Source organism: Syngnathus floridae, chromosome 15, assembly GCF_059516105.1.
Source record: "Syngnathus floridae isolate MCC-2025c chromosome 15, RoL_Sflo_1.0, whole genome shotgun sequence".
Lineage (NCBI taxonomy): Eukaryota > Metazoa > Chordata > Actinopteri > Syngnathiformes > Syngnathidae > Syngnathus > Syngnathus floridae.
Genome location: NC_142427.1, coordinates 435918 through 449980, shown reverse-complemented (window position 1 = coordinate 449980; position 14063 = coordinate 435918). Strand labels below are relative to the sequence as shown.

Genomic DNA, 14063 nt, shown 5'->3' with positions numbered 1-14063 from the left:
AAAATGTCCGGTTGCTCGCTTCGCTTTTGTCACAGCAAAGGTGTTCTAGTCGATTCCAGAAAAAAATTGGCCGGTTGCTCTCTTTGTTTTTGTCACAATTCTGGCAAATGAGTTTGCCCGCCTGCCTGAGCGCTCCCCGTTTGTACATCCAGACGGATGAGATCAAGCTGAAAGACAGAGCGGTTAGTGTTTTGGATGAAGCCCTGGGGCCGGCCACGTCCACCGCCTTCAGCTGCAGACTCAGGCTGCCGAGCAGCAGATCGCTGCCCTGAGGGATTCCCAAAGGGCGGGCCTAAACTACCCTGGAAGTGGGGTCAACGCCGCTACTAGCAATCCTCTTCATTGCGTAAGCCACCTCATCACACACTTGCAGTACGCATGACTTAGTTCGTTGCTGGAGGAAGGTAGCACAAAAACAGTTTTGAACTTTGAACGAGTGCTTGTGTGTGTGTGTTGCGGGGCGTTTTCAGTCTCAGGAGGATCGGGACACGCGACGGTTTCATCTGAAAATCGCTGAGCTCAGCGCAGTCATCAGGAAACTGGAGGATCGAAACGCCCTGCTTTCTGAAGAGCGCAATGAACTGGTAATTTATTGACGGCACGCTTGAAGGTTTGCGCTACGTTTGATGCGCGCCATCCAGCGAGGCACCCATTGCGCTTGCTTATTAGTTGAGCGGCGCGGCGAGTCGGTTGCCTGGTAGATGTCTTTTATTGGGAGCCAAAGCCACGATTCCGTTCAAACCGATGCAAAAGGAATGGATACGTTCTGGCCCGCGTGTTGTGCGTCTTTCACATCCCGCACTTCATGCTTGCAGCTAAAGCGACTGAGAGAAACAGAAAGCCAGTTTCTGCCACTCCTGTACAAAAACAAACGCCTGAGCAGGAAGAATGAAGAACTCTCGCTGGTGCTGTGTCGCCTTGAAAACAAAGTGCGCTTTGTCACCCAGGAGAACGAGGAGATGGCAAGCTTGGTAAGTCGACGCGGACAACGGCGGCGTGCCAACAGAGTCCACTGCATTTGTGTTCCACAGAGAAGGCCTAGTTCGCTCAATGACCTGGACCGCGGTTGCGGCCAGCAGGACGGTGAAATGGAGTTCCTTCAAGTTGTGGAGCAGCGGCACATCATCGACGACTTGTCCAAGGTCTTCAGGCAGGCGACTCGGTGCACGTACGGCAGCGCCGCGCTCGCTCGCTGTCGCCAGGAAACCTTTTCCGTCCAAAGCTTGGCCGGCGGCCGCCATCCAAAAAATTGGCCCCTTAAATTCCGACCTTTCAAGCAGGAGCATTGTGCGCACGCGTTTGAACACGCTTTAGACTTGTTTTGCCGTTTTCAGCAGCTCAAAGCTCCCGTTTTGTCAGCGCCTTTGCCACTCGCTGTGCGCTGAAAACGACGGACTTGCCCGGCTGCTCAGCCCGTCAACCATGAGCCGCGAGCGCGACGTCATTGTCCGTAGGCAGCTAGTGGCAAAATGCACCCTGTTAGAGTTGCGCTCGCTCCAACTTATTTTGCAAGAACCACACGGGAGACAAGTAAGTTCTTTTGGACACCTGCAGGTGGAGAGTCCATCCGTTGTACGAATGAAGTCTGACTCTCGGCTCCTGCACGAGCATTTTAATTAAGAGAAACAGGGTGGGTGTAAGAGTGGATTGAATAGAGGAAGCCCTTGACCTCTAGTCAAAACATAGCAAGGGGTGTTTTACGACTTTGTGTAGGAAGGGATAAGCGATAGGGATAAATAAGGGATAAATAATATTATTTATTACAGGTCGCAGTCAAAGTCAAAGCAACACAATGATACGATAAAGATAATCTGGAAAACCCTGACACACCCTGTAGTTGTCACTTTTGGAAAAGACGAGCGTCCCTCCAATCATCGCCGGTGACGTGTTTTTCAGGCTCTGGAGACAGGAGCTCATGTCAGAAATGTCATTGTGAGTCGCGTTTGTTTCTGCGCCGGAGCCGTTCGTTCCCTTTGCATCCAAAGAATCTCAAAGGCGGATTATTTGTGTCGACAGGAGAGAGATTTGCTGCTACGATACCGACGTCGAGAATCTCTGAGGAGGAACAAAGCGTGAGGTCCTGCAAGGTGAGTCTGTTTGTTTGCGGCTGCTTGGTGTTGCGCAAGATGAAATGGCCTTTTTCTCGCTATCGTTCCTCTCGTCGATTCATCGTGAGGTGTCGCTTCAGTTTGTTCAGAGAGATGTTTGCTTCCGCGCCCGCAGGTCATCGAAACATTTTACGGCTACGACGAAGACGTGTTGGTGGACTCGGACGGATCGTCCTTGTCTTTTCACACCGACAGAACCCCCGACACGGAACCCGAAGAGGTAGCCCGCCATTTCTGCCAGCGTATTGGCACCAAACATTCCTCTTCAGCCTGGAATCGGACTCGTCTTTGCGTCGCGGGTGCTTTGTCGCCGGTCTGACTGATTCTGGTACTAGTGCTGTGTTGCATTGGTGTGTGCATGAAGAGGCGGAGCTTCGCTACCGCCAGCTGACGCAAGAATATCAAGCGCTGCAACGAGCCTACGCTCTGCTAGCCCAGACCAGCGAAAGGGGACTACGACGCCGAGAAGGAGATCAAGGTGGCGCCCCTTCCCGCAACCCCCGGCCGGGTCGCAGCCTCCCCGTTCTCACCCAGCCTCGGGTGTTCTCTGGTCTGAAAGGAGGAGGAGGAGCCTCCCTCCTCCTCCTTTCAGACCAGAGAAAAGCTGATGGTAGAAATGGGTCACTATCAAAGCAGAGTAGCAGATCTGGAGTCAGCGCTGAAGCAACAAGGACAGGTAAGCTCATCAATGAGCACACCTTTTTCTCAGACAAAATAGCTACATTCTTCAGTCACTCATCCGTCTGGCATTACTGGACCAACCCCCCCCCCCCCCGAACGTGGCTGGGAAAATGCGGAGAAAAGCAAATGTCATTTTCCAGTCAACCAAAGAATTTGTGGATGAAAATGACACAACATTCCAAAGCTGTCCACGCGTTTGTCTCTTCTAGAATGTCAAGTGGGTGGAGGAGAAGCAGCTGCTGCGTCAGAGCAATCAGCAGTTGGCCGAAAAGGTGACGGAAAGAAAGGCGCTGGGCGGAGTCGCTTGGCGTCACACCTGTCGGGAAGCCCCGCAGATGAGGTCTGACTGTCTTTTCAGGTCAGGCGGATGGAGGCGGAAGAAGCGCGTCTGAAAGAGCACATCCAGGATATCCGAGACCAAAACGAACTGCTTGAGTTCCGCATCCTGGAGCTGGAGGTGGGAAGACTCGCACAAGCGTGTTGAGGCCAGAGATGTGACGGACGGACGGACGGACGGACGGATGCATGCCTCTGCCTTTCAGGAGAGGGAGTGGCGCTCCCCCGTCTTGAAGTTTCTGCAAGTCCGTTTCCCAGACGGCCTCAGCCCTTTGCAGATCTACTGCGAGGCCGAGGGCGTGAGCGTACGTAAGGCGTCCCTCGCAACCCTAACCTTAACCCGAGGTCCCAGAACACCTTACATTGCTCCTTGCGCCTTTCCCCCGGACATCGTCATCAGTGATCTGATGAAGAAGCTGGACATCCTGGGCTATAACGCCGTAAGTGTATGTCGAACTCCTTATGTTCGCACTCCACGAGACTCGGCGGCTCAAATGTGACTTTTGGAAGGCTTTGCGCTGAAAGAAGCTTGTTGACGCTGTGCCTTTGGGCTCTTGCAGAATCTCACCAACGAGGAGCAGGTGGTCGTGATTCACGCCAGGACCCTTCTCACCCTAGCCGAGAAGGTAACGCGCACGTCCACGCACGCTCTCGCATTCTGCTTATGTGACAGCAGCCTTTCCTCAGTGGTTAGAATACATCAAAGTGACCAAGTCAGCACTTCAACAGAAGATGTTGGACATTGAAAGTGAGAAGGTAGACAGACACGCGACATCAGCCAAGGGGAACTCCGGCAATGTGCCCCAACAATTCTGACCTTGAGCTGTGCTAGGATATGTTCTGCAAGCAGAAGGGCTACCTGGATGAAGAGTTGGACTTCAGGAAGTGTTCCATGGACCAGGCTCATAAGGTAAGCCGCCCTCAAATCTCCCGCCGGACCACTGATGGACGAGGATTGCGGCCCAGAGGATCCTGGAGCTGGAGGCCATGTTGTACGAGGCGCTACCGCAGCGGGACTGCCCCGCCACGGACGGCGAAAAAGCCAGCCACGCTGGCGTGAATGACGTGCTGACGGCGGATCAGAGAGAAGAGCTTAGGAGCGCCGTGGACCAATGGAAGCGAGCCCTGATGTGCGAGTTGAGGGAGCGCGACGCTTGCATCCTCCAAGAGAGAATGGATCTGCTGCACAGCGCGCAACAGGTAAGGGCCCAAAGCCAGCCCGGCACTTACTTGCACGCTTACTGGCTTTTGAATGCCACTTTCCATTTGTCCGTCCTAGAGGAACAAAGAGCTGAAAGAATTCATCGAAGCTCAGAAGAGACAAATCAAACAATTGGAGGAGAAGTTTCTGTTTCTCTTTCTATTCTTCTCCTTGGCCTTCATTCTGTGGCCCTAACACCAGCTGGTGAGTGAGCTCCAGCGGCACCGCACTCGACACCTCCGATACACTGCCAGCCGGTCTCAGACGTTGGCAGACGCTCCGATGCCAACGTATACCCCCCGCCACGGTGACAGAGGCACCGCGTCACACCGGCGCTCATCCAATCAGAAGGCAGGAAAAGCAAATTCACATGCAGGGCACTTTTGAACCAGAAGAGAGCGCCACAAAAAACGGTTGTTGCCCCAAACGCGCACTAAAAAGGGTCAGAATAACAAGAGTCCCACTGGCCAGCCGGGGCCACCCGTCCAGCTGTTTCTTCAGGGGGGAAAAAAATTGGAGTCACCGGTGAGTACATTTTGCATTTAGCTCTGCTTTTCTGCTTCTGTCTTCAAGTGTGTGGCATCCTGCGATCAAAGAGTCAGCCAACCCCAAAGCGGTTGACCTCAACGTCCCACCACCATGCCTACCAGAGCAGGTGACGTGATGCTTTGGACATCCTTCCGTCTCAGATGCCCAAAAGTACTCTTTGCCACATCTGCGGCAATACGGTGTCTTTTCAAAGGTGCAAATAAATCCAGCGTGGGCGGAACACGCACGTCTTCGGTTTTTCCCGCTTTGTTTGTGTGACAGCTGTTGTGAAAATTTTATACAAATAAAGTTGTATAGTACAGGTTTGGCCAAGCCGCAACTCCCGAACCGCATGCGGCTCTTTTATGTTCATATCAACATTTGTGTGTGTGTGTGTGTGTGTGTGTGTGGGGGGGGGGGTTGTGCGTGTTGGCTTCACTTGAGTTCAATTTGGTATTTTGGTCAAAAGCGCATGTGGTGAAATTCCACAAAGTAGGATGGGCAAACACATTTCTTTAAACTATGAGTGTCAATTGGGCTCTCGAAATGGCAGGGAAAAGATGCACAGCAAAACGAAAATACGTAGATGAACACAGGACGTTTTAATCAGAGTGGGAAAGTTTCTATTTTTTGTTGAACGTGATGGCAAACCATTCTGCCTGATATGTCAGACCTCAGCGCATTTCAAAGATTCAAATCTTCAGCGCCATGCACTTCAGCTCACTCCATGCTAACATTGATCAGGCGTCGAACCCGCATCATCATGCTTAAGAGGTGGCCATGCTAACCAGTGCGCCATTATGTCAACGCATAATAACTAAGTCTACTGGTCAAAACAGCGGTTACTATATGACGTCGCTACGTCGTGGTCACGTGACGCAGACAAGACGTCAATGGACGTGGGCAGAGTTAACTTGTTTAAAAGGGAGTAGGCAGAAGAAATATTTTATTTAAATCTATTTTGAGTGCACACCATTATGCCAATGCATAACAACTGTAAATCTACTAAACAAAACAGCGGTTGCTATATGACATCTGCCACGTCGTGGTCACGTGACATACGTGACGTCGATGGGCGTAACTTTCGCCGGAATTCAAATCCGCGGGGAGAGTTAACTTGTTTAAAAGAGAGTGGGCAGAAGAATTATTTAATTTATTTAAATCTATTTGGTGTGTGCGCCATTATGTCAATGCATAACAACTGTAAGTCTACTAAACAAAACAGCGGTTGCTATTTGACGTCTGCCACGTCGTGGTCACGTGACGCGGACGTGACGTCGACGCCTACTTTACATCCCACCGATCACAGGACTCCTCGGCTGCATAACCGTGCCCCCTTCCCAACCAATCGGATTTGCTATACGCGAAAACGACGCCAATGGAAAGAGCTTCCGCCCAAATTTAAATCCGTGGGCGTGGCTCGCAGCAGGAAGTAGGAAAATGGCGGCGATGTTGACAAAGACACAGCGGATGGTAACATACGACTAACAAGAGAAATATTTTTATTTTCTGCTTGCAACTGGACCGTCCAGAGCGTACACGGTAAGTACAACTCATCGTTTTTAAAAAGAAGTACTTTTGTTGCCCTGAAAAGCGAGTGAGCGTGGCGTTTGTGGGGGACGTCGAATTTCGACGATTCTTTCTGGTCAACGGTTGTAAATGATTGTGTTGATTAAAAAAGAAAACTTGATGTAACTCTACTTTTAACTGCCGTTTCAGATAGATTTGGAATTGCATCACATCCAATTTTGCCTAGAGCGTACACGGTAAGTAACACTCGTTGTGTTTAAGGAGATTTACGTTTGTAATAGCAGAAGTGTAGCCGCGTTGCGTTGTACGTGTGAATGTTGGTCCGGGCGAAATGTTAATGTTTAATTTAATTCCTTTAGGTTCCAGGGTGTTTGTTGGCTGCAAGTTTTCCACTGCAAGAAGAGGCTCATATCATTGACCAGGAGCGAGCTACAATGGTGAGTAGCCATAACATTTATGTTAAACACTTCCTATTTCATGTCTAACAGTACTTGATTTAACAAATAACCATAAATAAATACAGTGTGGGCACTGAAGTTAACATATGTGATTATACTGCCTAATCTGTCACCGAGTAGATTGTTGCAAAGTAATATAAGATCCAAAGTTGTAATTCAGAATAGTTTTCAAAAGAAGGCCATTAGAATTATATACAAGTCTGATTACCCTGAACAAGCTATTAATTAAATCACAAATTCTTCAATTCAAAGATTTGGTAGATTATCAGACAAATAATGTCTAACAGTAATTGATTTAACACATCACGATAAGTAGATTGAGTGTGGGCACTCTCAAGTTAACATATGTGATTATACTGCCTAATCTGTTACAGAGTATGTTGTTGCCAAGTAATGTAGAATAGATCCAAAGTAGTAATCCAGAATAGTTTTGAAGAGGCCATTAGAATGATAAACAAATCTGATTACCTTGAACATAATAACAAGCTAAGTGTTTAATATGTCCTATGAAGTCAAAATTGGGCACCATCATGTGGTGAAATTTGGAATTGCATCACATCCAATTTTGCCTGGGAACAAACAGATTACATAAATCTTAGTTTTGAATAAGCCACTCCTTCTCAAACAAGTAAACTCTGCCCATTTTGCGCAGTAGATGTTCTGTTAATATCTAGTATTTATACAAAGTCATAATTTAAATTGCTTTCAACCTTCATTCATCGGTTCAACCAACATTACTCGCTCTTATTACCAACTTGTATTGATTTAACTAAGCGTTTAATACTTCCTATCAGGTCTCAAATCGAGATTTGGCAAAATACAATTTCAGCAAATCCAATTTTGCCAGGGAACAAAAATAGATTAAATAAACTAAATAAGTCCTCTTCCCATTAAATAAATCAGAAAAGTCTGTCTTGTAACCAGTCCTCTTCAAACAAGTAAAGTCTGCCCATTTTGTGCCGTAGATTTTGTGTCTATGCCTAGTATTTAAACAAAATCATAATTTAAACGACTTCTTTCCTTCATTCACTTTGGAAATTTGGAATTGCAGCAAATCGAATTTTGGCAGGGAACAAAAATAGATCAATTAAACTAAATAAGTCTTCTTCCCATTAAATAAATTAAAAAAGTCTGTCTTGTAACCAGTCCTTTTCAAACAAGTAAAGTCTGCCCATTTTGTGCCGTCGATTTTGTGTTAATGCCTAGTATTTATACAAAATCATAATTTAAAGGACTTCATTCCTTCATTCACTTTGGAAATTTGGAATTGCAGCACATCAAATTTTGCCTGGGAAGAAAAGTAGATTAAATAAATTTAATAAGTCTTACTACTTCCCATTAAATAAATTAAATACGTCTTACTTGTTCCCACTCCTTTTCAAAACAGTAGTTTAAAACGAGGGCCCTTCACTCAATCTTTAACCTCAACCCCGCACGTTGTGTTGTATCTGTGAATGTTGGTTCTGGCCAAATGATAGTTTTCTTTCATTCGTTTAGGTTCCAAGAAAACTTGATGTAACTCTACTTTTAACTGCCGTTTCAGATAAGCGGGTATTACGTCGCAGTCAAATGCCGCGGATATGACGTAATTGCCCGAACCTCCGCCAAAATTCAAATCTGTTGGCGCGATGGCCGTGAGCCACTGAGCAGCGACGATTATCAACAGAAATATCTTTATTTTCTGCTTGCAACTGGACCGTCTAGAGCGTACACGGTAAGTAACACTCATTGTGTTTAAGGAGATTTACGTTTGTAATAGCAGAAGTGTAGCCGCGTTGCGTTGTACGTGTGAAAATTGGTCGAGGCGAAATGTTAATGTTTAATTTCATTCCTTTAGGTTCCACGGTGTTTGTTGGCTGCAAGTTTTCCACTGCAAGAAGAGGCTCGTATCATTGACCAGGAGCGAGCTACAATGGTGAGTAGCCATAACATTTATGTTAAACACTTCCTATTTCATGTCTAACAGTACTTGATTTAACAAATAACCATAAATAAATACAGTGTGGGCACTGAAGTTAACATATGTGATTATACTGCCTAATCTGTCACGGAGTAGATTGTTGCAAAGTAATATAAGATCCAAAGTTGTAATTCAGAATAGTTTTCAAAAGAAGGCCATTAGAATTATATACAAGTCTGATTACCCTGAACAAGCTATTAATTAAATCACAAATTCTTCAATTCAAAGATTTGGTAGATTATCAGACAAATAATGTCTAACAGTAATTGATTTAACACATCACGATAAGTAGATTGAGTGTGGGCACTCTCAAGTTAACATATGTGATTATACTGCCTAATCTGTTACAGAGTATGTTGTTGCCAAGTAATGTAGAATAGATCCAAAGTAGTAATCCAGAATAGTTTTGAAGAGGCCATTAGAATGATAAACAAATCTGATTACCTTGAACATAATAACAAGCTAAGTGTTTAATATGTCCTATGAAGTCAAAATTGGGCACCATCATGTGGTGAAATTTGGAATTGCATCACATCCAATTTTGCCTGGGAACAAACAGATTACATAAATCTTAGTTTTGAATAAGCCACTCCTTCTCAAACAAGTAAACTCTGCCCATTTTGCGCAGTAGATGTTCTGTTAATATCTAGTATTTATACAAAGTCATAATTTAAATTGCTTTCAACCTTCATTCATCGGTTCAACCAACATTACTCGCTCTTATTACCAACTTGTATTGATTTAACTAAGCGTTTAATACTTCCTATCAGGTCTCAAATCGAGATTTGGCAAAATACAATTTCAGCAAATCCAATTTTGCCAGGGAACAAAAATAGATTAAATAAACTAAATAAGTCCTCTTCCCATTAAATAAATCAGAAAAGTCTGTCTTGTAACCAGTCCTCTTCAAACAAGTAAAGTCTGCCCATTTTGTGCCGTAGATTTTGTGTCTATGCCTAGTATTTAAACAAAATCATAATTTAAACGACTTCTTTCCTTCATTCACTTTGGAAATTTGGAATTGCAGCAAATCGAATTTTGGCAGGGAACAAAAATAGATCAATTAAACTAAATAAGTCTTCTTCCCATTAAATAAATTAAAAAAGTCTGTCTTGTAACCAGTCCTTTTCAAACAAGTAAAGTCTGCCCATTTTGTGCCGTCGATTTTGTGTTAATGCCTAGTATTTATACAAAATCATAATTTAAAGGACTTCATTCCTTCATTCACTTTGGAAATTTGGAATTGCAGCACATCAAATTTTGCCTGGGAAGAAAAGTAGATTAAATAAATTTAATAAGTCTTACTACTTCCCATTAAATAAATTAAATACGTCTTACTTGTTCCCACTCCTTTTCAAAACAGTAGTTTAAAACGAGGGCCCTTCACTCAATCTTTAACCTCAACCCCGCACGTTGTGTTGTATCTGTGAATGTTGGTTGTGGCCAAATGATAGTTTTCTTTCATTCGTTTAGGTTCCAAGAAAACTTGATGTAACTCTACTTTTAACTGCCGTTTCAGATAAGCGGGTATTACGTCGCAGTCAAATGCCGCGGATATGACGTAATTGCCCGAACCTCCGCCAAAATTCAAATCTGTTGGCGCGATGGCCGTGAGCCACTGAGCAGCGACGATTATCAACAGAAATATCTTTATTTTCTGCTTGCAACTGGACCGTCTAGAGCGTACACGGTAAGTAACACTCATTGTGTTTAAGGAGATTTACGTTTGTAATAGCAGAAGTGTAGCCGCGTTGCGTTGTACGTGTGAAAATTGGTCGAGGCGAAATGTTAATGTTTAATTTCATTCCTTTAGGTTCCACGGTGTTTGTTGGCTGCAAGTTTTCCACTGCAAGAAGAGGCTCGTATCATTGACCAGGAGCGAGCTACAATGGTGAGTAGCCATAACATTTATGTTAAACACTTCCTATTTCATGTCTAACAGTACTTGATTTAACAAATAACCATAAATAAATACAGTGTGGGCACTGAAGTTAACATATGTGATTATACTGCCTAATCTGTCACGGAGTAGATTGTTGCAAAGTAATATAAGATCCAAAGTTGTAATTCAGAATAGTTTTCAAAAGAAGGCCATTAGAATTATATACAAGTCTGATTACCCTTAACATAACAACAAGCTATTAATTAAATCACAAATTCTTCAATTCAAAGATTTGGTAGATTATCAGACAAATAATGTCTAACAGTAATTGATTTAACACATCACGATAAGTAGATTGAGTGTGGGCACTCTCAAGTTAACAGATATGATTATACTGCCTAATCTGTTACAGAGTATGTTGTTGCCAAGTAATGTAGAATAGATCCAAAGTAGTAATCCAGAATAGTTTTGAAGAGGCCATTAGAATAATAAACAAATCTGATTACCTTGAACATAATAACAAGCTAAGTGTTTAATATGTCCTATGAAGTCAAAATTGGGCACCATCATGTGGTGAAATTTGGAATTGCATCACATCCAATTTTGCCTGGGAACAAACAGATTACATAAATCTTAGTTTTGAATAAGCCACTCCTTCTCAAACAAGTAAACTCTGCCCATTTCGCGCAGTAGATGTTCTGTTAATATCTAGTATTTATACAAAGTCATAATTTAAATTGCTTTCAACCTTCATTCATCGGTTCAACCAACATTACTCGCTCTTATTACCAACTTGTATTGATTTAACTAAGCGTTTAATACTTCCTATCAGGTCTCAAGGCAAGATTTGGCAAAATACAATTTCAGCAAATCCAATTTTGCCAGGGAACAAAAATAGATTAAATAAACTAAATAAGTCTTCTTCCCATTAAATAAATCAGAAAAGTCTGTCTTGTAACCAGTCCTCTTCAAACAAGTAAAGTCTGCCCATTTTGTGCCGTAGATTTTGTGTCTATGCCTAGTATTTAAACAAAATCATAATTTAAACGACTTCTTTCCTTCATTCACTTTGGAAATTTGGAATTGCAGCAAATCGAATTTTGCCAGGGAACAAAAATAGATCAATTAAACTAAATAAGTCTTCTTCCCATTAAATAAATTAAAAAAGTCTGTCTTGTAACCAGTCCTTTTCAAACAAGTAAAGTCTGCCCATTTTGTGCCGTCGATTTTGTGTTAATGCCTAGTATTTATACAAAATCATAATTTAAAGGACTTCATTCCTTCATTCACTTTGGAAATTTGGAATTGCAGCACATCAAATTTTGCCTGGGAAGAAAAGTAGATTAAATAAATTTAATAAGTCTTACTACTTCCCATTAAATAAATTAAATACGTCTTACTTGTTCCCACTCCTTTACAAAAAAGTAGTTTAAAACGAGGTCCCTTCACTCAACCTTTAACCCTATTTATTCACCTTCTAGGCTAAGTGTTAAAGGCTAAGTGTTAAAGGCTAAGTGTTAAAGGCTAAGTGTTAGAGGCTAAGTGCCAGAGGCTAGGCGCCAGAGGCGAGTTTTTGTGGGCTGAAGTTTTAGTGGGGTTAGTGTGAATACAATCCAAAAGAATACAACAGAATACAATACAATAGAATATAATACATAGATTAAATTCAATAGCTCTTACTACTTCCCATTAAATAAATTAAATACGTCTTACTTGTTCCCAATCCTTTTCAAAAAAGTAGTTTAAAACGAGGGCCCTTCACTCAACCTTTAACCTCAACCCCGCACGTCACATTGTGTTGTATCTGTGAATGTTGGTTGTGGCCAAATGATAGTTTTCTTTCATTCGTTTAGGTTCCACGGTGTTTGTTGGCTATGTTTTCCACTGTCAGAAGGATGAAAATACAAAGTACAACGCTTGGACGTGGGCGAAGACGTCACCGGTGAGTCCTTCCTTCCTATTTATTTACCTTCTAGATGCTAGAGGCTAAGTGTTAGAGGCTAAGTGTTAGAGGCTAAGTGTTAAACACAATACGAACAACACAACGATACTGCACTGAACAACACGATACCGCACTGAGAAACACGATACCGCACTGAACAACACGATACCGCACTGAACAACACCATGCCGCACTGAACACCATGCCACACTGAACAACACCATCCCGCACTGAACAACACCATGCCACACTAAACAACACCATGCCGCACTGAACAACACCATGCCTCACTGAACGACACCATGCCGCACTGAAAGACACCATGCCGCACTGAACGACACCATGCCGCACTGAAAGACACCATCCCGCACTGAACACCATGCCGCACTGAACAACACCATCCTGCACTGAACAACACCATCCCGCACTGAACAACACCATGCCGCACTGAACAACATTATGCCGCACTGAACATTATGCCGCACTGAACAACACCATGCCGCACTGAACAACACCATGCCGCACTGAACAACATTATGCCGCACTGAACAACACCATGCCGCACTGAACAACACCATGCCGCACTGAACAACACCATGCCGCACTGAACAACACCATGCCGCACTGAACAACACCATCCTGCACTGAACAACACCATTCCGCATTGAACATCATGCCGCACTGAACAACACCATCCCGCACTGAACAACACCATCCCGCACTGAACAACACCATCCCGCACTGAACAACACCATGCCGCACTGAACAACACCATGCCGCACTAAACAACATTATGCCGCACTGAACAACATTATGCCGAAATGAACAACACCATGCCGCACTGAACAACACCATGCCGCACTGAACAACACCATCCTGCACTGAACAACACCATCCCGCACTGAACAACACCATGCCGCACTGAACAACACCATGCCGCACTGAACAACACCATGCCGCAATGAACAACACCATCCCGCACTGAACAACATTATGCCGCACTGAACAACATTATGCCGCACTGAACAACACCATGCCGCACTGAACAACACCATGCCGCACTGAACAACACCATCCTGCACTGAACAACACCATCCCGCACTGAACAACACCATGCCGCACTGAACAACATTATGGCGCACTGAACAACACTATGCCGCACTGAACAACACCATGCCGCACTGAACAACACCATGCCGCACTGAACAACACCATGCCGCAATGAACAACACCATCCCGCACTGAACAACACCATGCCGCACTGAGCAACACCATGCCGCACTGAACAACACCATCCTGCACTGAACAACACCATGCCGCACTGAACAACACCATTCCGCACTGAACAACACCATGCCGCACTGAACAACATTACGCTGCACTGAACAACACCATGCCGCACTGAACAACACCATGCCGCACTGAACAACACCATGC

At 44.3% G+C, this 14063-nt stretch overlaps 3 protein-coding genes and 3 long non-coding RNA genes across 6 annotated transcripts in view; all 6 read left to right on the top strand.

The window, feature by feature from the left end:
• LOC148385801 (janus kinase and microtubule-interacting protein 3-like) overlaps window positions 1–3941 on the top strand; it is a 141666-nt gene extending 137725 nt beyond the window's left edge. The window contains exons 10-11 of the mRNA XM_088399457.1: window positions 3686–3751; window positions 3813–3941. Of these exons, the coding sequence (XP_088255583.1) occupies window positions 3686–3751; window positions 3813–3941 (195 nt within the window). The remainder of the gene's footprint in view (window positions 1–3685; window positions 3752–3812) is intronic.
• Window positions 160–1180, top strand: LOC148385803 (uncharacterized). The gene is made up of 3 exons (XR_015863120.1): window positions 160–346; window positions 471–584; window positions 816–1180. It is a non-coding gene; the product is annotated as an uncharacterized LOC148385803 (long non-coding RNA).
• On the top strand, window positions 1287–3625 carry LOC148385802 (janus kinase and microtubule-interacting protein 3-like). Its single transcript, XM_088398504.1, has 8 exons — window positions 1287–1932; window positions 2017–2087; window positions 2224–2328; window positions 2475–2586; window positions 2668–2784; window positions 2999–3061; window positions 3148–3246; window positions 3332–3625. The coding sequence occupies exons 5-8, from the start codon at window positions 2716–2718 to the stop codon at window positions 3623–3625; spliced, it is 525 nt and encodes a 174-aa protein (XP_088254630.1). The 5' UTR covers window positions 1287–1932; window positions 2017–2087; window positions 2224–2328; window positions 2475–2586; window positions 2668–2715.
• A 22-nt stretch (window positions 3942–3963) lies between the features above and the next one.
• Window positions 3964–5124, top strand: LOC148385800 (janus kinase and microtubule-interacting protein 3-like). The gene is made up of 3 exons (XM_088399060.1): window positions 3964–4325; window positions 4405–4530; window positions 4900–5124. The coding sequence occupies exons 1-2, from the start codon at window positions 4113–4115 to the stop codon at window positions 4519–4521; spliced, it is 330 nt and encodes a 109-aa protein (XP_088255186.1). The 5' UTR covers window positions 3964–4112; the 3' UTR covers window positions 4522–4530; window positions 4900–5124.
• A 1618-nt stretch (window positions 5125–6742) lies between these two features.
• LOC148385799 (uncharacterized) lies at window positions 6743–8759 on the top strand. Its single transcript, XR_015863160.1, has 3 exons — window positions 6743–6821; window positions 8386–8556; window positions 8680–8759. It is a non-coding gene; the product is annotated as an uncharacterized LOC148385799 (long non-coding RNA).
• Window positions 8760–10326: 1567 nt separating this feature from the next.
• Window positions 10327–12827, top strand: LOC148385798 (uncharacterized). The gene is made up of 3 exons (XR_015863257.1): window positions 10327–10492; window positions 10616–10693; window positions 12538–12827. It is a non-coding gene; the product is annotated as an uncharacterized LOC148385798 (long non-coding RNA).
• The last annotated feature ends 1236 nt before the right edge of the window (window positions 12828–14063 follow it).

Excerpts from the sequence above, each read along its gene's own strand:
- LOC148385802 (XM_088398504.1), top strand. The coding sequence starts at position 2,716 with ATGGTAGAAATGGGTCACTATCAAAGCAGAGTAGCAGATCTGGAGTCA. Across the intron at positions 2,785-2,998 it reads CGCTGAAGCAACAAGGACAG|AATGTCAAGTGGGTGGAGGA; the intron begins GTAAGCTCATCA and ends TGTCTCTTCTAG. Across the intron at positions 3,247-3,331 it reads TCCGCATCCTGGAGCTGGAG|GAGAGGGAGTGGCGCTCCCC; the intron begins GTGGGAAGACTC and ends TCTGCCTTTCAG.
- LOC148385800 (XM_088399060.1), top strand. The coding sequence starts at position 4,113 with ATGTTGTACGAGGCGCTACCGCAGCGGGACTGCCCCGCCACGGACGGC. Across the intron at positions 4,326-4,404 it reads TGCTGCACAGCGCGCAACAG|AGGAACAAAGAGCTGAAAGA; the intron begins GTAAGGGCCCAA and ends TGTCCGTCCTAG.